Below are 23,875 nucleotides of genomic sequence, written 5' to 3' on the forward strand. Positions count from 1 at the left end.
CAGTAATGACAACTTATTTGTGAACAACTCATTTGTGAGGAAAAGACCCACTGACTGATCTGCTTTTATGCTAACTGTGACAGGCCTAAATCTGGTCCTAGCACTGGAAAAAGCTGCTAAAATGCAGCCAGTTTGTAACCAGTAACCCAACTGGTGACCAAATTAAGGGATCCTGCAAATTCCTCAAAAAAACAAAAACAATTACACTCCTATTAGATTTCTTTTAATTAGGCTTTATTATTATTCAATTTTCACTTTGACAAGAGCTGAAACTTAGTAAAAAAGAAATATTATTAAAATGAATTAGTTTTTTCAGAAACTTTAAGGACATTATTAGTTTATTGTATAGAAAAAGGAAAACAGCTGTGAATATCCCTCAAATATAATTTTCATATTGTGTCTGTATATCATCTCTCACACAGTTGATCTTGTCTGCTTTGACTGCTTGATGCTTTAGCTCTCTGGTGAGTAGATCTTGATGAGGTGTTGCAGTTCGGTGGGATATCCGGTGACTGGGCAGCGGTGGTTACTTTTCACGTATGTGTAAATGCAGCGGTAACAGAACACGAAGCCCGAGGTGGACAGCACGGTGGCATTGGTGTGGGGCTTCCTGCACAGAGGACAGTTCCTGCTTTCTGAGCCCAGCCCGCCCTGATCCTGCTGCAGGTGGAGCGGGGGTGGAGGAGCCGGCAGGGAGGTGAGAGCTTTCACTGTGCTGAGGTTCTCCGACGAGTACCACCACTCCAGGAACTGCAGGAAGAAAACACCCATAGAGAGGGAAGAGGAGACAGACACAGCCATGCCCCTCGCTGCTTGTGACATCATCCACCACGCTCTCTGCATCACGCTGTGAACACAGAAACAATGCATTGTGGGTGTTTAGCAATGTTTTTTTTTTTATGACATTCCTCATTCAAGAACTGTAAAAAATATCACTGAGTGTATGTTTGTGTGGCCTCAAATCAATTCACCAAATGAGCTAAAGCCACACAGTGCACATCAGCAAACATTAAACTTGATAAGTGTTTAAAGTACTTAAACCTTTGGCCAAACAAAGTGAAATTAATCTCACTGTCTGAATATTCTCTGTGAAAAACATCTGTTTTCTAATGTGTTGGATCTGAGCCATCCCAGCAGACAGGCTTGGACCATAAGGACACAACAGTTTTGTGGTTTTTACATCACTGACTAAATGCACTTTAATGCATGGAACGTTGTATCAGCAACATAGAGTTAAACAGGCTGCATGAAAAACTTCCTTCAGTTTAGAATCTGCAACTGGTGATCTATCTGGGTACAAAGCACACCTGTTAGGACACCACTGTGGGTAAAAACAGAGACAGCAAGGAGTTTGCGAGCTGTACCTTCCTCCAGCTGGTCTCCCGGGAGTCCTGGCTTTCCACTCCATGTCTCTGATATCTTGAGTGTTAAGTCGTTCCAGTCTGACCCCGGCCAGCCACAGGAGAGGACTGTGGGTCCTGGAGACTCCAAAGACAAACAGCAGCTGCTGACAGAAGATCCAGGTCTGCCAGGCTGAGCTGACGTACGGATATGCTGCTACGGCCGCCCGGTACAGCCTCTGGCTCCTCGTCTGCGCCAACCGGATGGAGAAATCCTCCTCATCCCTCTGCCGTGCCAATGTAGCCTCTAGCTTGGCCTGCAGGTATGGCAGCAGGCACAGAAGAAGAAGAGACCACCAGCGGGATGTCCTGGTCATCCCGAGGCGCACAGGAAGTCTCTGCCTGCCTGAAACTCTTTTCAGTCCGTAGAAGTTCTCCGAGAAGGAGGCACTGCAGTTAGACAGGAAGTGGTTCTGAAGGAGGAGGTCCAGCAGCAGGTAGAGCTCATCAAAGCATCGCCACAGGAAGCCAAAGCGGGATGGGTTGGACTCTGCCAGAACCTGGAAAGGACACCAGGAGCTAGGCTGTTAGAACCCTAACACTGATCTATGGAAAGTATAAGTACCACCACACACACACGCTCACTTTGACTGCATGTTTCAGTGCCGGTCTGACCGCCTCCATCAAAGACTCCTGTGCCAGGACTTCAAACACTGATGGCTGCTCACTGACAACCGTGGATGTGAGATGGGCTCCGGCTTCAGCCATGGCTGCTGCACAAACACAGCACAGTTACCTTTTACTGCCTTTTGTATGACCACTGCACTCAAGTCCAGACTGAGAGACTCTTCCATCTGTATCTTCCACCTAGAGCAGGGCGATATGGCCAAAAATATTTATCACGATATATATTTGAAAATTTGCGATAACGATATAACAGACGATATAATTGATGCGAGACAAAATACAACTCCACAACATTACTAGCGCAAAAAGACAACCTTCCATTTATTTTCACTTAAACAAGAAGCTGTTTTTTATGTACATTAAAGCTTTATAAAAATGTATCAGTGCAAATGCAAATTCCTTGCTGAAAGTTTAACCAAAAGGCATTTCCAGTAGAAATGGGCTGACATATCCTGAGCATCACCATGTATAATATCCACTGAAGTTAAAAAGAGGTGCTTTGCAACATTAAACTGCAGTGTGCAGTACGTATTTTTCGGACCATAAGGTGCACGGGATTATAAGGCACATTAAGCGAAACAAAGCAGTCAGATAAATCAAACTTTATTAAACTCATTCTTCTTGCTTCCTCCACTTCTGTACCATTGATTCATTAATGTTGAATTCTCTGGCAGCTGCTCTATTCCCATGTTGTTGCAGTATATTAATGACTAACCTGGTATTGTGGATGGATTATCTCAGTTGTTCTCCTGACTGAAGTTTGGTCCGTTTACAGCATCCTGCCATGCGATTGCATTTGTCTCTAACCATGAAGAACCTTCACATTAACTTTTATAAGTGGAAAAGTGTTAGTGTTCGTCCTCCAGCTTCACTGCTTATGTTATGCTAACATAGCTGTGTCGCTAGCGATCACGTAGCACATCATTATATAGCAGCTAGCCCAACTTCAGTAACCCTACAAACTTCACTGCTGTTTAGTTTCCTGTCTTCATTTATGTTGGAAGTGATAGCAGAGCTGTACGTTTGAATTTTTTCAGAAATCTCTCAGTCAGAACATGCTATATCATGCTTAGGTAACTAGCGAAACTAGCGAGCTAACTTCCGCTAGCTTCCTGCTAACTTCTAACTCCGTTAAATGTAATAACTTTTGTTTTCATGGATGCCTGGAAGTTAAACTTTATAGTTACACCTGGTAAAGCAGCAATACTGATCGTTTTATTAAAGATGAAAGAATTTAGACAGTTTTTAACTCTCAGTGATGCTGCAGTGTTGTTTGACCTGAAACATACGGAGTTTAGGACCCAGATTACTCCCAGATTTAAGAGCATCTTAGTCCGACAAATATGACAATAACAACGGCCGCTTGCATGTTCTGCAAAAAAATGTGCTTTGTTGTGTATCTGACGGACAAACACCAAACCAGTTCCACATCACGGAAGTTGCACCATTTTTACAAACCAATTCTGGTTCATCTGTTTCACTCAACAATCGGCCATGTGCGTATGAAAACAAAGGCACTGTGCATGCGCGTTTTACTCCCATTCTATCGCGATATTTCATTTTCCTATCGTTGCCTAACATTATACCGGTATTACCGTGAACGGTATAATATGGCCCAGCCCTACTTCCACCTTTCTGTTAATCTTTGAACACAGAGCGCAAAGCAGGGTTTACACTGGCATGGTAGAAGAAAATCACCATGTGGTGCTGCGTTTGAGGAACAGCTTGAAATGCACTTTCTTGGGAATCTCACGACTAATATTAACTTGAAATCTGTCAGTCAGTCACGTTTAAACAGTTTTAATTCCCGTTTGAGGGGCAATTGTGCAGTTTTTATGTCCCGGCGCTCACTAAAACTAAAATTTATTCAAGTTAGGGCTGCTCAATTAATCGAATTTTAATCACGATTACGATCTGGGCTTTCAACGATCATTAAAAATGACTGAGCCGATTATTAGCCCCTCCCTCGTGCTTTACTCTGGCGCTGCTCCGTGTGGCAAATCGAGCGCACCTCTCTGCATTTCGAACACGCGTCACAACAATTAAGAGGACCCAAGGGAAGCTCGGAAAGCTATGCAGAAGTTATTTGGAGAGGAGAGTGACTGCCATTGGTTGAAAAGAGAGGTAAAAAAAACTTCAGTGGGTTCTGGGTTCGCGGAGTCGAGACGTGGGTCAAGTAGACATAGTGTGTAAACTTTGCTACAGTGTCGTAGCTGCACCACAGAGCAACACTGCAAAGTTCACTAAACATAGATGTTTACATTTTTCATTTATTTTTTATATTGCAAACATTTGCACTGTAATCAGTATTTGCACACTATTTTATATTATTTTTTAAAGTCATTATTCAATACATTGTTATTGTTAACCCTTTAAATCCCTGTAGAACCGGAGCTGCGTAAGCTAGCGCAATAATTTGTTTTGCATATGAAATCGGAGGAGTTGTACTTACATCTTATGCCATCAGCTTGTCCTCGGTCACGGTTTGCTTCCACATAAAGCTTTGCAAAAACTGCATGAAAAGCGCTTGCAGGAACAAAAACATAATATTCCAGAAACACGCTTTGCCGATCTGATCAGCTGTTCGTAACACTTCCCACATTGAAAAAGACGTCAACACGAACTATCGCATGTCCGCCATTTCTTGTCCGAAACCGGAAGTGACGTCATTTTTCGCGGAAAATTTAGTTTTTTACATGTAGGCCTTAAAAGCCTATACTGGTGTTTTTATAAGTCATGTTTGACTTGTTTCTGGAATGCTTAGAACTCGAATTGCACTGCTGGAAATAGTTTATTTTGATGCACCTGCTGATTTCTTTGCAAATTTGCATCATAGGATTGTTTTTTGTTTTTCCTGCAGTATATAAAAATTGCTGTATCTCCAAAATAAAACTATGAAGACACTCAAAATAAATTTCCTGTGGTGGGAAACTATTTTTTGCAACTTTTTTGTATTTAAAGTTTTGAGGGATAAGCCTCTTAAATTTCCCCAAGTAGAAATATATGTAAAAAAAAAACAAAAACGATTTTCAATTTTTTTGTAGTTTATTGCACTTTTTTGCAATTAATGTAGTTACTCTGGACTTAATGCATACATATTATTAAAATATGGGCTATGACAGTTGTATTGATATATAGCAACTTGAAATGCTCCCAAAAATGGCACTACAGCATGTAAAAAAAAAAAAAAAAAAAAAAAAGCTCTGGAGGACTTGGTTCTATGGTAGGTCTTAAAGGGTTAAATGAATATCGTCAAATAATCGAGATCTTAATTTCAGTGAAAATAATCGTGATTATCATTTTTGCCATAATCGAGCAGCCCTAATTCAAGTTTGAAAATTGCTGCCCAAATGAGTCTTAGGAACTATTTTAAGGTGGCTGGAGCACAAAAAAGGAGGTTTCTATCGGGGCTTTGTGATTCACACTTATCTTGTCTCCCTTACAGAGATTCAGTAAGCAACATGACGGATACACGCGGCTGCTGCATGAACTTAGAACCGAGGTACAAGGTGCAAAGCTGGCATGACCTACTTCAGCGTGAGTTGTCCCTGAAGGCTGCATGTGTCGTTAAACGGCCCAGGTGTCTTCAGTGCAACACTCTAAAGTCTTTAAAACGCAAGCCGCGTATATGAGCATTTGTGAAACACTTAATATGTCAGTGACGTTTTGAAATGACGGCTGGTAAACACCAGCTAGTGTCGCATCTTACTCAGTGCTAACGCCAGGTAAGTAAAGCACTGGACAGGTGCTATTACCAGTTTAACACAGTTTAATAGACTAAACAGTAAGAAGTACTGACGGCGCGGGGTAGCATTTACTTTTCACTACTTTATTTCTGTGGTCACACGTACCTTCCTCTGCTGGTTGCTAGCTCCCAGCTAGCAGGTCTGCATTAGCGTCGATTCTCTTTAGGCTCCTTCTAACTCACACGGCAGCGCTGAGCAAAACATTAGGACGGAGTTTGATTTTGTCCCATTTCTCTCCTCTCTCGCCCCACAACGTGTACTGTCCACAACAATTCACCATTTCCGTTTACACACGTTCTGTTTTTTTCTTCAACAACGTCATCGCGCAAGAATACGTATGCGACTACCCTGTAACTCTACGGTGATTGGCTGTTTCGCTATCAAGCAACCGATGACGCTATAGATCCTAGGCCACCGATAGGTGGACGCAGCCAGGCGGTGCCAAATAATGGTAGTCTGCCAAAAAAAGATGATTGCCTGTATTTAAACCGTTGTAAATGACTTGTTGGCCTATAAGCTCCCAAACATATCTGTCATTAATTATATTAAGTAATTTTCAGCCCAAAAAATCACACTAGTCACAAGGTAGAAGATGCAACCAGTTTTTTGCAAAAGCGACGCTACATCCTTTATTTATACAGGTAAAAAGTGCAATTGACCTTAAAAATCCACCTCAGGAAGAGGGAGAGTCAAGAGGGCAGTTATTAGACAACTATAAAATAACAGTTGTTTAAACATATTTTTAATTTACGTTATTTACGGATTCATATTAATTACTTGATTTTGATGTATCGTCGATTTTAATCTGGGCAGCGTTTTTCTTTACATTATTCTATACATACAGCAGTCGAACAAAGCACCGAGTCCAAATAACACAGAGAAACACATAGACCAATCAGGTAAATTGTAACACATCTTACGAGATGCAGAAGTCCGAAGTAGCAAAGTCAAGGAAACAGAAGGGAGGAGTTGAAGCTCATAGTTTACATGGGACATGTAGTAAAGGAAGAAGAAAAGGGTAAACCAGCTGCATCTTTTCATTATTTTTATTTTAACTTAAAGATGACCATTTTTTATACTTTTGAATGTAACATTTATTTTAATTAAAACAAGAAATTAAGATTGCATTATTTTATTTTTACGCTACACCTTATTTCATTGTGGAAATTAATAATACACATTGGTGAACTAATGTGAGTTTGGCACTGATAGAAATTTTAGGCTACTTTGTTTTACAAGAAAAATGTTCGCCGCCCCCCCCCACTACTAACTCTTTTACTCTACGTCCACACTTAAACGGGTATTTTTGAAAACGCCGCTGTTCGAACCTTTCGTCCACACGTAAACGGCATTTCGAATCACCGAAAACTGAGATTTTTTTTTTAAAACGCCGTTTTTAGCGTTTACGTGTGGACGGGGAATACAGAGTTCGTCATGCAACTCAAAGGTATGTGCCTTTTTTCACGTCACGCTGTGCGTCACGTTATTGTTTGCATGAGATGAATTGCAGAATGGCAGATAGAGACAAAATACGGTTAATCTGACTATCTACAGTTTTACACTCTATACACACGCAGTTACTGTCCCCCAATTTAGAAAGGCAGAGGCGTCACAGTGTAATTATTTTATGTGTAGTTGTTTTTTTCCTGTGTAATAATATTCAACATTGATATCAATACATTTCTCAAAAAAAATGCCTCTGTGTGCAAAATGGATTCAAAAACAACTGTGGGATACTGTTAGTCCGTAATTTCGAGAGCACAGAGCATGCTCCCGACGAAAGGGAAACTAATTCTGTCGCAGAGACCTACCTGGCACTTGTGCAGGTGAAGCCAAAGGGAAGATAAGCTTCAGCATATTTACTAGCATTTGGCTTGGAAGGAAGTTGGTTTGGAAACATATTTGGCGATGCTTCATCTCCAGCTTTGCGTTTGTGTGGGAGCCCCGTCAAAAACCTGTCAATGATGCTAGCAGTGTCCAAGGGTTCTTTTTTTTCTCTTTCTTTTTGATCATCTTATATATATTCTCTTAATATGATGTCATCTAATCTATTTCTGGTTTTATCAAACAGCCACTGTGCCTTTAGAAGCAGTGACAAACCAGCAGGTGATATAAAACACATTATTTTATATACAGTCTGTGAAACGTGATGGTTCTGCTTCCTTATCCGTTCTGCCCACATTTAGCCTGTGAAGGTTCCTCAATCAATCAGGAAGGAATTTTGGAGGCTGTCTTTGTGCTCTTTTCCTTGTTGTCTTGTGTCTAACATGGGTACCTAAAAACAAAAAAAGTGATAATTAAACATGAACAATATCCAGCTCTCCATGTGGGTCTGAGTCTGGTTTAATCTCTTGATCCTATGCCCTTCTCTCTCTATCCTCTTCATTTTCTGCCTGCTCTCAGTTGTCTGAGTTCAGTAAAGGCTTAACACATAACAAAGCAAAAATCTGTAGGCCCAATAACATCACTGCAGCAGTGCAGCTTGTTATAATGACCTTGAATTCAGGGACTGTGCAGTCCTCCTGGTGAATGGATGCTGGGTATTTAACCTCTTGATTGCATAATGTGCTGAAATTGTTGTGCACAAACAAGAAGACAAAACAGTTTAATCCTCATATATGCAAATATAAATTCCAACATTACACATTATTCAACATTTTGTGGCTTTTCTTCACTTATGCACTGAATTATCGTTTATTCTGTAAAATAAAACACAGTCAACTTGACAGCACATTTACAGTGCTGTGCCAAAATGTTGGCTCACTTGTAATTTCTGAAGCTCACCAAAGCCTCATCAGAAATTGCACAGTAGAAATTAGTTACTGCTAGTTACAATAAATCAAGCATGCGTCTGCGTAGATACTATAAAATCGTAGACTGTATATAAAAATGGACACCTTTTTTGTGAACCCTCAAAATAAATGTTTTGCCATCACCATCTTGGTGTGTGTTGAAATCAGATGTGGTTATTTAGGGGCCGACCTAACTGAGGCATTACATCCTAGTAACCTAATGTTGTTGATCACATGATAAAGCTTAGTCCCCGTTGTCCTTTTTTGACTTTAAAACAGACTTTGATTGACAAAATCATGTTGTATTTTAAAAGAAACGACCATATGGGGAAAGTGTACTGAGAGCAAAGGGAGCTAAAGGCTTGTCTTATCCAGTCGTTAAGTCTGACGTCACTAGCCGTGTCTGGGTCTAAACTCCGCTGCAGGTCCATATATCAGACGATCACTATGGCATTACTGAGAGTTGAAAAACTGTCTAAAGTCTTTCATCTTTAATAAAATGATCAGCGTTCTGCTCTACCAGGTGTAACAATTGAGTTTAACATCCAGGCATCCATGAAAACGGAATTTATGACATTTAACGGAGTTAGAAGTTAGCAGGAAGTTAGCTCGCTAGCTTCTATCTAAATATAATATAGCATGTCCTGACTGCAGGGTTTTGGAAACAAATTAAAACGTACAGCTCTGCTATCACTTCCAGCATAAATGAAGACAGAAAAGTAAACAGCAGTGACGTTTGTAGGGTTACTGAAGTTGGGCTAGCTGGTATATAATGATGTGCTACGTGACCGCTAGCAACACAGTAGTGATGGTAAATTTGATTCTTTTTACTGAATCTAGTGTTAATGAGTCACTCACCAAAGTGAATCGGGTGTTTTGAGTCATTTGATTCACTGAGTCAGTTGACCACAGAGTGCAAAAATTTTACATTTTCACTCAAACTTAATTTGTTTCCCTTTTCATGTAAATCCCACTGCTAACATGAATGATTAAAAAAAACAACTATTTTATAGAGAACAAAGAGCAAAAACATTTCTAAAATTAAGCAATTTCTTATCAAAATTGCTTAATAAACATTTATTTTGTTTATTTGTATTTTATTAGTATTTTCCTTAAGTGTGTCAAATATATATTTTCTCATCTAAATGTCCACTGCGCTGTGAGCCAGGGGGCGGTAATGCGCCTTAACATTGGTTGCCAACCAAGAAGAAGAAGAAGCTGTGAGCCAGGAGGGAGGGGGTGTGTCACTACCCGATCCGTACCGGAAACCCGATCGGTACCCCGCATGCGCGAAAGGTGTCTACTTCCGGTCGAAGCATTTTACGATAGTTACAGGTCAGAGTATCTGTTAAGATGTTAAGAATAACAAGTATCTCTTAACATGTTTCCGATAATGAAACATTTAATATAATGTAGACAAAAATAAAAAAATTAAAAGATAGTGACAGATCGGGACTCCCGATCCTTACTGCGCATGTGCAAAGTCAGACCGTACAAATCGGGTCTACCCGATCCGTACCGCGCATGTGCAGGGGTTTTCTTCTTCTTCTTCTGTTCGTTTAATGGCAGTGTACTCCCCAGTGTACGAGGATATCGCCACCTGCTGACTGAGCGAATGAACCCTATTGTAAACTGAATTAGCGTCATTACAAATGTGTGTTAAATTTGATTTAGTGATAATCGAGTGTGTTTATGCTTGTCTGTGGGAGAGGATTGTTGGAAAAGTGATGATAATGTCCGCTATCACTGTCAATTGCCAGTAAACACTTCATCTGGCTGCTGAATCTTCACGTGACATATTATAAAGTCTGTATTATTAACTCTGTCATTAGGCACCATTCTTCTTATTTTACGGCGCTGTTGTTCAATTGTGGAACGCTTTCTGTTGAGGAGAAAAGCAAAAATTTGTTGCGGATACGGATTATTCATTGTTTAAATGTCCTGGTAGTCGAAAAGGAGGCAGAGCTGCAGAGAAATGCTAGGAGCTAACTGGGCGCTAACCATATCGTTCAAATATATTGAATGTCGCAATGTTGGCAAAGAGAGGAAGTGACGTAAGATTTGCGCATGCGGGGTACCGATTGGGTTTCCGGTACGGATCGGGTAGTGACAGGGTGAGTGAGTGATTCGTTTGCTCGCTCTATGATTCAACACAGGAGGGAGGGGGTTAGCGAGTCCTGAGTGATTCGCTTATGCTTACGATTCAGCACAGGAAGGGAGGGGGTGAGTAGCTCAAATGTGCTGTTAGCATGTTAGCAGCGCGATGCTACTGTGAACCGAGGAGATATTTTCTTGATGTGAGCTTCTACTCAGGGGTTTTTCTTCCAGTTCAGAGCAGAAATGCTTTTGTTACGAAACTGGCTGTTGTTTTTCCCCCCACAATTTTAATTATAAGCTAGATATATTTCTCCTAATGGAATTAGTTTGCTAACAGCAACAGGGATGAGTCAGTGAGTCAGTTGGGCTTGTGAATCATGATTCACGAGTCAGTAAAGTGATTCTCGATTATTGAACGATTCGTTCACGAATCGAACATCACTAGTGAGTAGCTCAAATGTGGTGTTAGCATGTTAGCAGCGCGATGCTACTGTGAACCGAGGAGCTATTTTCTTGATGTGAGCTTCTACTTAGGGGTTTTTCTTCCAGTTCCGAGCAGAAATGCTTTTGTTACGAAACTGGCTGTTGTTTCCCCCCCCCCCACAATTTTAATTATAAGCTAGATATATTTCTACTAATGGAATTAGTTTGCTAACAGCAACAGGGGTGAGTCAGTTGGGCTTGTGAATCATGATTCACGAGTCAGTAAAGTGATTCTCGAGTATTGAACGATTCGTTCACGAATCGAACATCACTACGACACAGCTATGTTAGCATAATATAAACAAGCTAACTTTTTTTCCACTCGATAAAAGTTAATGTGAGTGTTCTCGGTGGTCAGGAACAAATGTAATTGCAAGGCAGGATGCTGTAAAAGGACCAAACTTCAGCCAGGAGAACAACTGAGATAATCCATCCACAATACGAGGTTAGTCGTTCATAAACTGCTGCATGGGCTGGGCTGTAGTTACATCCTAAGGTTTTAAAAACTGAGCTTAAATAAATGATTAGCGGTAATAAAAGCCGAGGGAGGTCAACAGTGATCACTGACTGTTTTAGGAGCTTTTTGAGATTAAATAGAAGAAAATACATAACATTAAAAATTTTAACAACACAAAAGCCATATTAAACGCAGACTACTTTAGGCCCGGAAGTAGGATTCGCCACGCCATCACTTAACGACTGGATAGACTTTTTTACAATCTTAACTATTTTTTATATCCACAGTATTTGGCCCCCTGCCGGTCATGAAAAAGAATGGCAGTTTAAGGAGCTTCCACAAAGGCTTGTCTTTTCAGAACTGTAAGCTGCATCTGTCTTGCAAGGCCCAGGAAATGAACCTTGTAGACCTCCAGAGTTTTCCTCTGTGATTTATGAGCCTTAAGTAAATTAACATGTTGTACTTCTCCTCTCTAATTTATCTAGTATAAGAATTAATGACTGCAACAATTTCTAGAAGTTCTTATCAGTTGTTATATTGATGCTAATAGGGGCTAAATTTGCAAGTAGTCACTAGCATTGCTAGCTAAAGAAGCTGTAGAAACAGTTGACTCTTTGTATTAAAGTAATAATTAATTAATAAATAGCCCAAGTGAATTTTCATAGTTAAATCTGCACTTATCCTTACTTGTGTGCTTCTTTACTTACTTAATAAAGAAACACACAAAAATATACACAGAGACACACACGCAATATTCTCAAAATGTTAAAAGTCTTTATATAATATTTAAGTCGGTAAAAGGGACAGATGGAGCGATGCCTAGGAAACCAGAGGGAGGGTGGACAGAGAGAGAAACACCATGACAAACATCAGACGAGTTCAGTGAGAGAGAGAAAGCGTTTGGCGATTGGAGAGGATTAGAGGATTATTAACGCAGCTGACTGCACTGGAAGGCTCCATCAGCATCATCGTCGTCCTGTCTTTGGTTCTCTCGCTCCTTCCTTCCTCTGCCTGTTGTCTCAGCATCATCCATCAAAGCCGAGGGCATGTACAAGTTGAGGAGCTAGCATGGATATATTTTGGCTCTTCAGCAGCAGAAGGGGTGAGTCAGGTATCCATTGTCAAAATAACTGATAAAAAATATCCCACTTGTTAAACTTTAACTTTATTGATCCTCTTTGTTTGCTGTCTTTATTTTCTTATTTTTTACCATGGAAAATGTTTTATTTTGGAGATTGTTTTTCCAAAATAAGCATTAGAAAACTACATGCTAACAAATAAAAAAAAAAATTGATACAGTAAAAAAATAGCAGTTTCATCAGACTGGCTGAATTCATTCATGATCTGATTATGCAGCTATATCTGGATGAGGCATGGAGAGACGAGATAAAGACGTATCCCTGTAGTCCTACAGCCTGTTAGGTAAAACTGTCCTTTGGAGATTTACAGAAAAAAAATGAAGAAAGTCATGTTTATCATGTCGTAGCTTTTCAGAACTTTTATGCTCATTGTTTTAATTTCTAAGCATACAAATTCAACTGTCATAAACTGTGCCTTCATTTGCAGGAGGCAGAATTGATATAATAAACTGTACAGTATACTGATGAGTACAGTGGAACAATTAACAGCTAATGATCCAAACATTTCTGTCAGGACAAGTAGGAACCCAAACAAACAAAAAACCAGATAAAACTTGTAAGTTTTTGTGTGCAACTTTACATTTTCTTCTCTTTTTTAAATTCACTCTGTTACAGTTCTCTTTTTTCTCGCCTCTATTCTTAAAGGTGTTTTATAAATATAGCTTACTACTTCCACAAAAGCCATAATTTCTTTGGTACTGTTTCCATGTGTGCATGTTATTCTGTCTTTAATAAAACCTGCGGATAGGGTGAAAGTGAACTCAGTGATTTATTGGCTGGAAAATTGGCAAAAAGCCTTAGAAACTATGATTCTTACAAGTTTGGTGTGAATTATCAACATATATAATATGTTATCGATATATAGTAAGTACTGTATAAAAATTTGAACTATCATGTCACATTTGACCTTTAAACTCCCCTTCAAGGTCAACAGACTGATCCTAACGCCAAAGCGATAATAATGATAATATAGAGCTTTTAAAACGATATTTCCTACTGCCACTATATGAATTGACCACATACAGGCATATAGGGATACACAGGGATTCTCAATATCACATTATGGTTTGCGTCCATAACCTCTGACCTCACTTTGACATGTCACATCTGCCTTTTTTCCAAGTTGACCCCAAAATGTGTCACATGTTTAAAGAAAGCATTATCAGGTTATCAGTTACAAATGTACTAATTAGGCACTCTCAAGTTATTCATGTCCAGTTATTTACAAATCAGCACATATTATCTATTGATCTTACATAATGCTTATATATATAAAAAAACAATACAATTCCCTTAAAAGTAAATGCTGTCCAGACAGTGAGCTACCTTGGTGGAGGTTTGTGCTCTCGGAGTGCTTCTCCACGGCAGCCTGAGCTGATTACAGCATGAATAAGGGAGAACTGGATCAGGGGGGTTGTTTCATGAAGCTCACAGATATCTGTAAGCTTTATCAGTTAAAGAAAATGATTTTAAATTCATTTCTGGATTTAACAGCGAGCCAGTGAAGACTACACTATTATTAGTACTGAGTATAGTATTATATTCTGATATAGAAAATATATTCTGTTTCTTTCTATTGCCAGTTACTTTGGCTGCTTTGACATGGACTGCGAGGTTTGGGAAAAAGAACAGCAGAATTAAACTCCCGCCCTTCAGTGAGCTTTCTGCTTCTTAAAATCTCCTGACCCTCCTTCAGCTGTCCTGGGAAATATGAATCTTCTTTCCACAACACATCTCTTCTTCCTTCTTGCCATTTACTCCCCGCAGTCCCTTCTCCCATGTGTTCAGTGCTCAAAGTTGTGTCCACACAAGTGCATTTGTTATGAGCATGCTGACCTGGTGGACTGCCGCGACCGTGGGTTTGAGCACGTTCCCAGGGGTCTCCCGCACGGCACGTGGCTGCTGGAGCTAGGAAGAAACAATCTGAGTGTGATAGGCACTCAAGCCTTCAAAGGACTGTGGTCCTTACGGGTGCTGGTGCTCACCAACAGCCAGATAGAGGAAATCCAACCACAGGTAAGAACAAAGTGGTGGAAAAACTATTTATGCATCTGAAAATGTTGCACAATTACAGTTGTAAGGATAATACGAAGACGTATTTTAGAGATTTAATATGTAACTAAAGCAAATTATCACAAGCATGGAAAACACTCCAGGGTTGGGTTGACTGCTCTCCGGTTACTCTGGCTTCCTCCCAACGGCCAAAGGCAAGTAAGTTAGCTTAACTGGAGATCCCAAATTGGCATTAGGTGTGAATGTGAGTGTGGGTGGTTGTCTGTGTCTAAGTGAAAGCTCTGAAACAGGCTGGTGCTGGTCCAGGATGTACGCTGCCTCTTTGCCTGTGACTGACTATCTGTCTGCAGCTCACAGATAGATAGAAAATAAATTGCAACTTTGTATTTGTATAGAAATCGACTTGTATATATAAAAAATAATACTTTATATTTAAAAAACACATTTACAGAAAATAACAGAAATGAGAGACATGGACTGCAAGGAAATGTGTTTACCACTACATCACTGCCAGTCACTGATATGTCATATAAAAACTGAATCTGTCACGGTCGCGCTGGCAGACCGTGGGGATGTGGGGAAATTAGAACCCAAAGGCAGGGCTCTTCGATGCAAAGCAGTGTGTTTATTTACAGTGAAGTAAACTGACACAGTGCATTCCCGACTCCGTGCTGTGTCCTCTTCCCAGAGTAGTGCCCAGTGTGTCTGCGCTCGGCAGTGTTCGAGCACCCCGTGCTCACTGCCCTCTCGACTCCACACACCACCTGAGAAATAACAAAAAGGCAGCTGTCAGAACACACCACAATTGCGGCAGACTAACCTTCTCTAACTGACAAAGAGACTAACGTGAAGTCACTCAATGATCCAGCGTTGAGAAGCACTCAGCCACACTGCTATGTAGCTCCCCTAACGATCCTTATCAGCTGCAGGTGTGTGTGTTACTCCTCCTCGGGTGTGGCCAGCCTCCCAACAGGACACACCCACTAGGCCTGGTGGGCCAGGAAAACCAGGACATCACACACACGCACACACATACACAATACAAAGGGAAACCAGGGGCACAAGCACCACACAAAATCATGGTACACACAGCAACAAATAAACAAGTTCAAAACTGCTCATGGACCCTCAGACCCAGGTCCCTGACAGTAGGAAAGTTGAAACAGCACACCTAATTGATGCTTTTTGTCTTTGAATAGGCATTTTTCTCATTGTCCTTTCTGGAGAAACTGGATCTCAGTTGGAACAAATTAAAAACTCTCCCTGTGGACTTCTCATCCAGTCTGCCTGCTCTCAAAGAACTGCGACTGGAGCACAACATCTTGCATTATCTATCTGGATACAGGTACATGGCTATCTGTGGGTCATCAGAGTGCCGTGAAACTCCATCTCACTTTTCCATCAGCTTCCATATTTCTGTTTATCGTCTGGCTTAACAGGAATATGTTTAAAGTGATCCAAAAGACCAGGAGCTGTCTTAATAATAATAATGGACTGGATTTATATAGCGAATACAGTTACAGACAGTAGCATTCAGCACAGAGCTTCTCTCTGCCTGTCTCTCACAGTATCTTCTCACTGTCTCACGCTCTCGTTGTCTCTCTGCTGCCAGCCTGGAGTTTCTGGACAACATGGAAAAGCTGGACCTGAGTTATAACAAACTGGTGTCTGTTGGCCCCGGCGTGTTCAGAGGCCTCTCCCGGCTCAGACAACTCTATCTACACAACAACAAACTGACTGTGGTGCAGCATGGGAGCCTGGACATGCTGCCTGGACTGGAGGTGAACAGACTTTTTTTTAAATGGGTAAATAAACTGGTACCTCAAAGTTTTTTTTTGATTGTGGACTGTTGTAGATTTAGCCTCTAAAAAGTATAATAATGTAAATGAATCTTATTTCATGTCTTAATTCATCTGCACGTAAGACAGCTAGTGTTTTGGTACACTGAATAATGATAAGTTTGAAATTCATCATTAGTTATAAAGTATAAAGTACTATGATATCTCTACCTATTAATGCACACTTTAATGTGCTGCTTTGGAAGAATTGTCTAATTATTGTAAGAAGAAGTGGCTCAAAAACAGATCCCTGTGGCACACCATTTTCGATGACTTCATTATTCTGTATGTCTGCCTTTCTAATTAGTACCTGTTTGTCTGTCTTCCTAGGTACTCCAGCTGAGCAACAACAACATCTCTCAGATAGATACTGATGCCCTGGCACCTCTGTACAGCCTGGCTGTTCTTGATCTGGAGGGAAACAACCTGCATAACCTCAAATTTAAGACCTTCATCAGCCTTCATACAACAGCAACACACATACAGCTGTCAGGTCTGCAGAAATACTTTAATTCTATTTCATTCATTGTTCTCCATGTCAGAAACTGACGGAACAGACTGAAATATGTTTAAAACGTTTGGACTGATTATCATGCAATATAAAATAGATGATGTTGATCAACACCCCCTCTTCTACAATCAAGTTCTGACTCAACACTCTGACACACAATTTTAAGGTTTGCATTCTTTGTTTAATTGAACTCTGTATACCTGCCTTCCTTCTTTCCCTGCCAGGGAACCCTTGGAGCTGTGACTGTGAGCTGCATCGTGTTTTCAGTAAGATCCTACACGTCCGGCACCTCCACATTGACGACTACCGCAACGTGACATGCCAGGACCCTCCGCAGCTGATGGGGGCTTCGTTGGCCTGGGTAGACAGCCAACTCTGCGTGGCTGAGACCGCTACTGTACTCGTCATCACTGTCACTATGCTTGTCACCGTGGTGGCCGCTCTGGTGATGGCGGAAAGGAACAGGAAGAGGAACCGAGGGAAGAACTGGGACACCGAGTCGCAGACGCAAACTCACAGCCCTCCATCCTGAGGCAAAATTAGTGAGAGGATAAGCAGATGTTTCTGGCTCCTCTGGTTACAAAAATGCTTTTAGCACACACTTCCTGACTGCTGCCACAAATGGATCGTACTTGATTTCTTTTTCCTTTCAAAAAGTGAAAAACAGAGTTGGAATTAAAACTGAAGAAGACCTGGAGTATCTGTTCAAATTTAATATTGCAGCTGTGATCTGCTGCTACCAGTGAACTGCTGTAAAAATGTGGTTCTTTCGATGAATTTTTAAGAACGACCATTGTCAGCAATGGGATTTTTCGCAATAAAAGCCATACTTTGGTAAAGACCAAAGGCCAATACACATAATGTGGAGTTTGAAGAGTAAAAAAATGTCTGACTTGTATTAACAGTTGCCGAGGTTTCATTCACCTGTAGTCTCTTGAAGTCACCAAATGTCAGATTGACTGTCTGCGGTCTCTTGTCACACATCACTGTGAATCGCTCCCTGTGTGGATACAGCTGAATGTTCACATATAATCTGACTTCTGTTGTGCTTTCTTTCTTTCCCTTTCACTGATCTCGTTTCCACCTATTTTATAATACCTACGCTAATTTGAGCTTTTCTTTAATCTCACGGGATCACCACAGCAGGCAGCTGTCGTAGATGTTTAATTTAGCAGGTTTTTACACCCTTTCTTATGCAACACCCAAGGGAAGTCTGTTCACTCACAAAACACATCTTTGCATGTCTGTAACTCATAATGTAAAATAGAAAATTGCAAATAAATTATTTAATATTTAATAGAAGGTTTCTTGAATATACTCTTTGTTCTTTGTAGTTTATCACCATAGAAGCCCCAGGAATGTCTGAACCTATTGATTGACAGTCAGACCGAGAGTCAGCAATAGAGATAGAGGGGGTCATGAGGACCATATGTGTCTGTACTCCACAGGGGATTAGTGCAGGACTGATGGAAGGAAAGAGAAGGACAAAGTCCCACAGAGGTCAAAGATGTCAAGATGATTACTGCTGATCTGCAATACAGTTATTAACTGTGAGTGTGTGTGTTGGAGGTATTAAACAGGCAGAGAAAGAGAGCCGTCTGGCCTCCAGCAGTAGACTGCCCTCCTTTCATCCATCTCTTCTTTAATTGTTGTGTTTTTCTGTCCTTTTGAAAAATCTTTTAGTAATGAAACTATTAGGACCAGTATTGGAAACTTTGTCACAGTTTCCAGCAAACAGGGTTGAAACCCAAACCTCACCTCTGATTAAAGCTGATCGTGGTACTGTGCCAAAAACAGAATGGTGGACAGATGGATGTCAGTCTTATTTCCAAGCAGAGTAGAGGTTGGGTTTGACTTGGCTTACAACTCGAGAAATACACATCAGATTATTGCAAAGAAGGATTAAAGTGTTCACCTTTGTTTTTTCTCAAAAAACAACAACTAATATGCGTAGAACTGATGGTGATCAGACGTCAGTCGTCTCCATGTACACAGACTAGTATTACTGGAGCCTGTTTTAGGAAAAGAAATGACACTGTGAAGCTATTGATGATTTAATATTTCTAAATTCTGCATCGTGTGATTATGCTCGCTCTGTCTGAGATGTCAGCATCATAAACTCAGGAATGCTGCCGCTCTTATGTGCGGTTAGTTAGTTTAACAAGATAAGAAGTGGGCCGAACACTGTTTGAAACATCAGATATCTGCTTGTTCTTTTTATTGAGAAACGTTAAAATGTTTTACATTTTGTTTATTCTCATTACCAAATAGATAATAGAAAACAGTTACTGAAAACAAATTCTTAGTGATATTGAAAATATATGTCAAACTGACACTGTGATAATGTCCCTAGTGTCGTTTCATCTTTAATTTTAGTAATATTTTCCAATATGTTTGCTAGGGTGCAGCTTTAATTTCAATATGAGAAATTTGGGTTTAATAAGCAGCTAGCCCCACAGTTTGGTCTACTGATCCAGCACTGAGCTTATTGTTAGCCTCTGTGACTGTACAGCTCTCTACAAATATTCAGTGGACTTAGACTGATAATAATTGATAATAGTTATTAATAATATCGAGCAAGCTAAAGTGGAACCAGACCAGTTTGGAGTTAGCAGAACATGAATTTCTCCAGTTTAGGTACATGCTAACTGCTTGCACTTCAAACCAAGCGAATGTTTAGCTGCTAAGTGGGCAACAGCAATTTAGGTTTTCTGAATTATTCTTAACTGAACCGAGCCCAGGCATGTTTACTCTGTTTATTCTTTGAAACACTCAGATCATGACAAATGCACTGCAGTATTTTCCAAAATTCCAAAGAAAAGAGCAGCTTTTTCACCCCACAAGATATAATTTTTCTAATTTGAATTCTTTTGAATAAGTAATGGAAGCTCTGCAGGAGCTGTCTAATGTCTGGTATATGGTGCTTTGTTTAGCTGTGTGGAGGGTTTTCAACAGTGCAGTGAATGGGGCACTATTTATAAAGTTTAGTTTCTCTTTATACAGCCATGGTTATCGACCAAACTGTCTGCTTACATACACATTATTCCAAATATCACCCCACCATCTAACCCCTGATGACAATTAAAAACACTGGTGACTGCCCGTGCTACCCCACAGCCTCCTTGTAGATGGACTCGTGTTGTTTTTCCTGCGCATTACTGCCACCTCTGATCAAGTCAAACTCCAAGAGTGTTATGTTAAAAATTGAATAAATAAAGAGTGAATATGCAGTTATTAGCCCATTTGCTGTAGACCTGTTGTTGGTAGAAAACCCTGCAAAAAAACCCAGGAGGAATAAAGACACAATGAGACAAAATTACTTTCTGTGCTAAACGTGTACACGGGTGAGCCGCTGAGAACAACTCACACCATGAACAGAGGCTTGGCATTTTTTATAGGCACAGATCACAGAGACAGTGAGAACAGGATAAGAAAATAATAAACAGATAAAATAAAACAACTCCATATATGGTGCTAGTCTAGTCAGCAGAGAGCTAGGAAAGATAAAACAATCTGAAACAATATGTCCTTGCTGGGAAAGTCTAAAAGGCACTTCTAAACTAATCTAAACACAGACAAAGGGCATCTTTGTACATTTAAAGAAGGTAAAGAAGCATAGAATCATTTTTCCTCTAACACCTGTAAAATCTAGAGCAATGAACTGATGAACCGACGTCATACAGTCAACCTCTCTTTGACTTTTAGGTAACAGGTTTTAAAGCTGGAACAATAGGGATTAGAGTGAGATTCACTCCACATCTGACTGACAGAAAGGACGTGGCAGAGTGAATTTTGGGAGCTAATGATGATGTTTTATCTGCTGGATGACAGCTGCATTTAAAATGACATTCTAGGTGAACAGGATGTTCCTAATGTTCACTTCAATTCAATTTTATTTATACAGCACAAAAATCACAAGACAAGTGTCTCAAGGTGCTTTATATTGTAAGGCAGACCCGACAATAATACATAGAATATTGTAGGGTCTGCCTACATTATTGGACTGAATGAAACAAAATCAATACTTAGAGATGGTTATGAGATCGTTCTTTGTTAAGAGTTGATCAGTTTGGAACTCTCTGTGGGAGGGAGTGGAATAGGCATTGCTGTACACATAGAGTTGCAGCAGTCGAGCAAAGGCATGATAGCTGTTTCCAGGTCCCTAAAATGTTGTGTTTGGTGTGATTTTGTTAAATTTCTGCTTCCATTGTATTTTTTATGGAAACACAATGAATACACTTTGTGCTCTTCCAGCATTTTTCTATTTGCTGGTGTTTTCCTAGGGTGCAGTGTGTTTAACAGTTCATATGATATATGAAGCTTAGTCATTTCCAGCTGTGCTCCACCCTCCTAGAAGCACATGTACAGTATGTTGTTGAGGATAACAGACTAATATGTATTAAAGAAAGTGACAAGTGGCTCAATGTCAGTGTAGGAGACCTAGGTACAGACACAAACCCAAAATCAATTGTCTTCTCTGGCATGCTGCTGGCAAGTGAGGGTGTGTCCATGATAGGAGTGAAGTATAGCTCGTGCCCTTCTGGGTAGCAACAAGCTGACCGGCTCTGCAACCCGGAGCATCACTCTGTCTCTGTTAGCCATCGCTCTGCAGCTCTGCTGGATCCTCCTGGATTAATTGCAACCGTGTGTGCATTTATTCTAGTGTAATTTTCTGGAGCTTGATAGCTTTTCTTCTTTAAGAAACATTTTAATATTTAAGATTCACTTTGTTCCTTCATCCCCAAATGTGCCAATAAAATCAATCATGTTCATTTTGAATCATTAAAACATTTGAAAACTATTTGTGCTGATTTTTGTTTTATGTGTTAAACTTACCGTCTATAGTAGCCTTTAAGCTCTTGATGTAGTGGCATGGTTTGCCCAGCAGATGGAGACACTGATATAGTGCAGATGCATCCTATGCATGGCTGTACGATGTTATTCTTTAATTAAAAGACCAGCAGGCCTGGGTGTGTTACTCTCAGGAACACTAGCACTCTCTGATTAAGGTAAACATATTTATAATTTATTAATGTACAGCTTGTTTCATTTCCCATCAGTCACAGCTGATAGATGAACACAGCACTGAAGTTGTTCCTGAGTTGTTCCTACACTAAGCCCATCAACACTCCCTCAAAACTCTAAATGTATAACCTGAGCATGTTCATAAAAAGAGTGTTGAACTGTGATAAGTTTTGTAATTTTACTATCACATCTGTTACTCTTCTGACAGATAAAACACATACACAATAATAATTATTTTATTACAAAGCACTTTGGTGGCCAGTAAGAGTAAAAATAGCACAAAGTGAATACCATCCCAGTGTCATACTTAAACTACAATCATATTTAAACTGGAAAAGCACCTCAGAGTGTGAATTCTTAAAGGACATTTTAATGTATTATTTTAATATCTTCCAGCAGATGCAGGAGGTGGCTATTGGTAAAGAATAGGCAGCGTGTTTGAGTTCAGTCTTTCTCACGCAGTCTAAAAATGAGAGCAATTATCGGGCGATAGAGGCAGATCCCAGTTTTAATGGTAAATATACTTTAACAAAGTTAGATTTGATCTCACTTTCAGATAGAGACTGCTGTTATATGAAGGATGTGACGTGTGGGGAGAATAAAATAGACTAGTTAACATATCCCCATGAAACACTCCTTCATCTGATAATGCAGACTAAGGGGAAATATGAGGTTGTTCTTTATTGAATTAAATGAGCTGTTTTTTTCCAGCCCTGGGCTGAGTTGGATTAACAAAAGAAAGTGGATGGACAGATGTTAGCTTTATGTACTAATAAGAAGTCAAGCCCCCCAAAACGATTTATTATATTATAGTTTTATTATAATCATTGTAGTTTATTGTTACCTTCTTGTTATGTAATGCTGTTGTGAGCATTAAAGGATTACGGTCAGTACTCTTAACTCTGAAGCAGAACTCTCAGCTTTAGGAGATCAAAACTCTGTTGTGATATAAACATCCTCTGATTAGGAAAAAGGAAATGAGCACTTTATTGTGTTTGATAGTTCTGATGAACTTATGTGACCTCAAACTCTAAATAAAAGGCTGCAGTAATGCGTATGCACACAGAGCAGCTGCTGTCTCCCAGCGTAGCTTCAGTTGACACAGTTAGTGTGCTTGGTGCAGCGCTGCAGAGTGGGGAGCTGGTGCACAGGTGTGTGTTAATGCTTGTGAAGGTTGCGGTGAAGCGGAAGTCTGCACCTCTGAAGCTTCTCAGCAATCTGCCGCTCGCTCGTCTCACTCTGTGACCACATCCTGTGCTCTGCTGTTGCTCTCAACGCCTCCGTAAGCTGTCATGACCTGGTTTGTTCCTCACAAAACAACAGCTTCAACCTCCTTCTCTGGAGAGAGGAGAGTATTGATTTCCTGTTCCTACCAGCTGTGGTTGACTCACATTTTACACACATACTTCAATATGTATAGCCCTCCACCTACTGTGAAAAAAACACAGCTTTACTCACTGAGAATGGAAAAAGTGAATCTTGAACAGGTTTTACAGATAGGGGAACATGTCACAGTAAAAATGGCCCAATGTTTTTGAGTTGGAGTTCATAGAAAATGGAAAATATAAGGGTGAGTTCTCAGAAACCCAACAGATAACAGGCTGCTAAAAATAGCTCCCTGCTAGCCATGCAGTGTAGTGAAGGCTCAGACATAAATGAATAATACCTGAAACTGCACCTGATGAGTAACTGTATGTTGTACTGTCAGGTAGAACTGCCTCAGACTCATATATGAAAGAAATAAACA

At 40.2% G+C, this 23,875-nt stretch overlaps 2 protein-coding genes and 1 long non-coding RNA gene across 12 annotated transcripts; 1 reads left to right on the forward strand and 2 right to left on the reverse strand.

The window, feature by feature from the left end:
- Positions 1 to 217: 217 nt before the first annotated feature.
- On the reverse strand, positions 218 to 6,111 carry pex12 (peroxisomal biogenesis factor 12). 3 transcript variants are annotated; one of them, XM_026166004.1, is made up of 4 exons: positions 5,879 to 6,111; positions 1,986 to 2,110; positions 1,365 to 1,900; positions 218 to 847 (listed from the first exon to the last, which is right to left on the reverse strand). In XM_026166004.1, the coding sequence occupies exons 2-4, from the start codon at positions 2,106 to 2,108 to the stop codon at positions 454 to 456; spliced, it is 1,053 nt and encodes a 350-aa protein (XP_026021789.1). In that variant the 5' UTR covers positions 2,109 to 2,110; positions 5,879 to 6,111; the 3' UTR covers positions 218 to 453. The 3 variants fall into 3 exon arrangements, with proteins under 3 accessions (XP_026021789.1, XP_026021788.1, XP_026021787.1); XM_026166003.1 differs by having other exon boundaries at positions 1,986 to 2,113; XM_026166002.1 differs by having other exon boundaries at positions 1,986 to 2,207.
- A 4,539-nt stretch (positions 6,112 to 10,650) lies between these two features.
- LOC113021365 (insulin-like growth factor-binding protein complex acid labile subunit) lies at positions 10,651 to 18,405 on the forward strand. Of its 8 annotated transcripts, XM_026165997.1 has the most exons (8): positions 11,774 to 12,704; positions 12,959 to 13,024; positions 13,169 to 13,297; positions 14,325 to 14,757; positions 15,954 to 16,099; positions 16,367 to 16,559; positions 16,923 to 17,085; positions 17,328 to 18,405. In XM_026165997.1, exons 4-8 carry the CDS (start codon positions 14,452 to 14,454, stop codon positions 17,633 to 17,635), a joined length of 1,116 nt encoding a protein of 371 aa, XP_026021782.1. In that variant the 5' UTR covers positions 11,774 to 12,704; positions 12,959 to 13,024; positions 13,169 to 13,297; positions 14,325 to 14,451; the 3' UTR covers positions 17,636 to 18,405. The 8 variants fall into 8 exon arrangements, with proteins under 8 accessions (XP_026021783.1, XP_026021781.1, XP_026021784.1 ...); XM_026165998.1 differs by lacking the exons at positions 11,774 to 12,704; positions 12,959 to 13,024; positions 13,169 to 13,297 and adding an exon at positions 10,651 to 10,679; XM_026165996.1 differs by lacking the exons at positions 11,774 to 12,704; positions 12,959 to 13,024; positions 13,169 to 13,297 and adding an exon at positions 10,760 to 10,788.
- On the reverse strand, positions 15,360 to 16,021 carry LOC113021400 (uncharacterized). Its single transcript, XR_003272292.1, has 2 exons — positions 15,601 to 16,021; positions 15,360 to 15,518 (listed from the first exon to the last, which is right to left on the reverse strand). It is a non-coding gene; the product is annotated as an uncharacterized LOC113021400 (long non-coding RNA).
- Positions 18,406 to 23,875: the final 5,470 nt, after the last annotated feature.

This window comes from Astatotilapia calliptera, chromosome 4 (genome assembly GCF_900246225.1).
Source record: "Astatotilapia calliptera chromosome 4, fAstCal1.2, whole genome shotgun sequence".
In the NCBI taxonomy this organism is placed as follows: Eukaryota; Metazoa; Chordata; class Actinopteri; order Cichliformes; family Cichlidae; genus Astatotilapia; species Astatotilapia calliptera.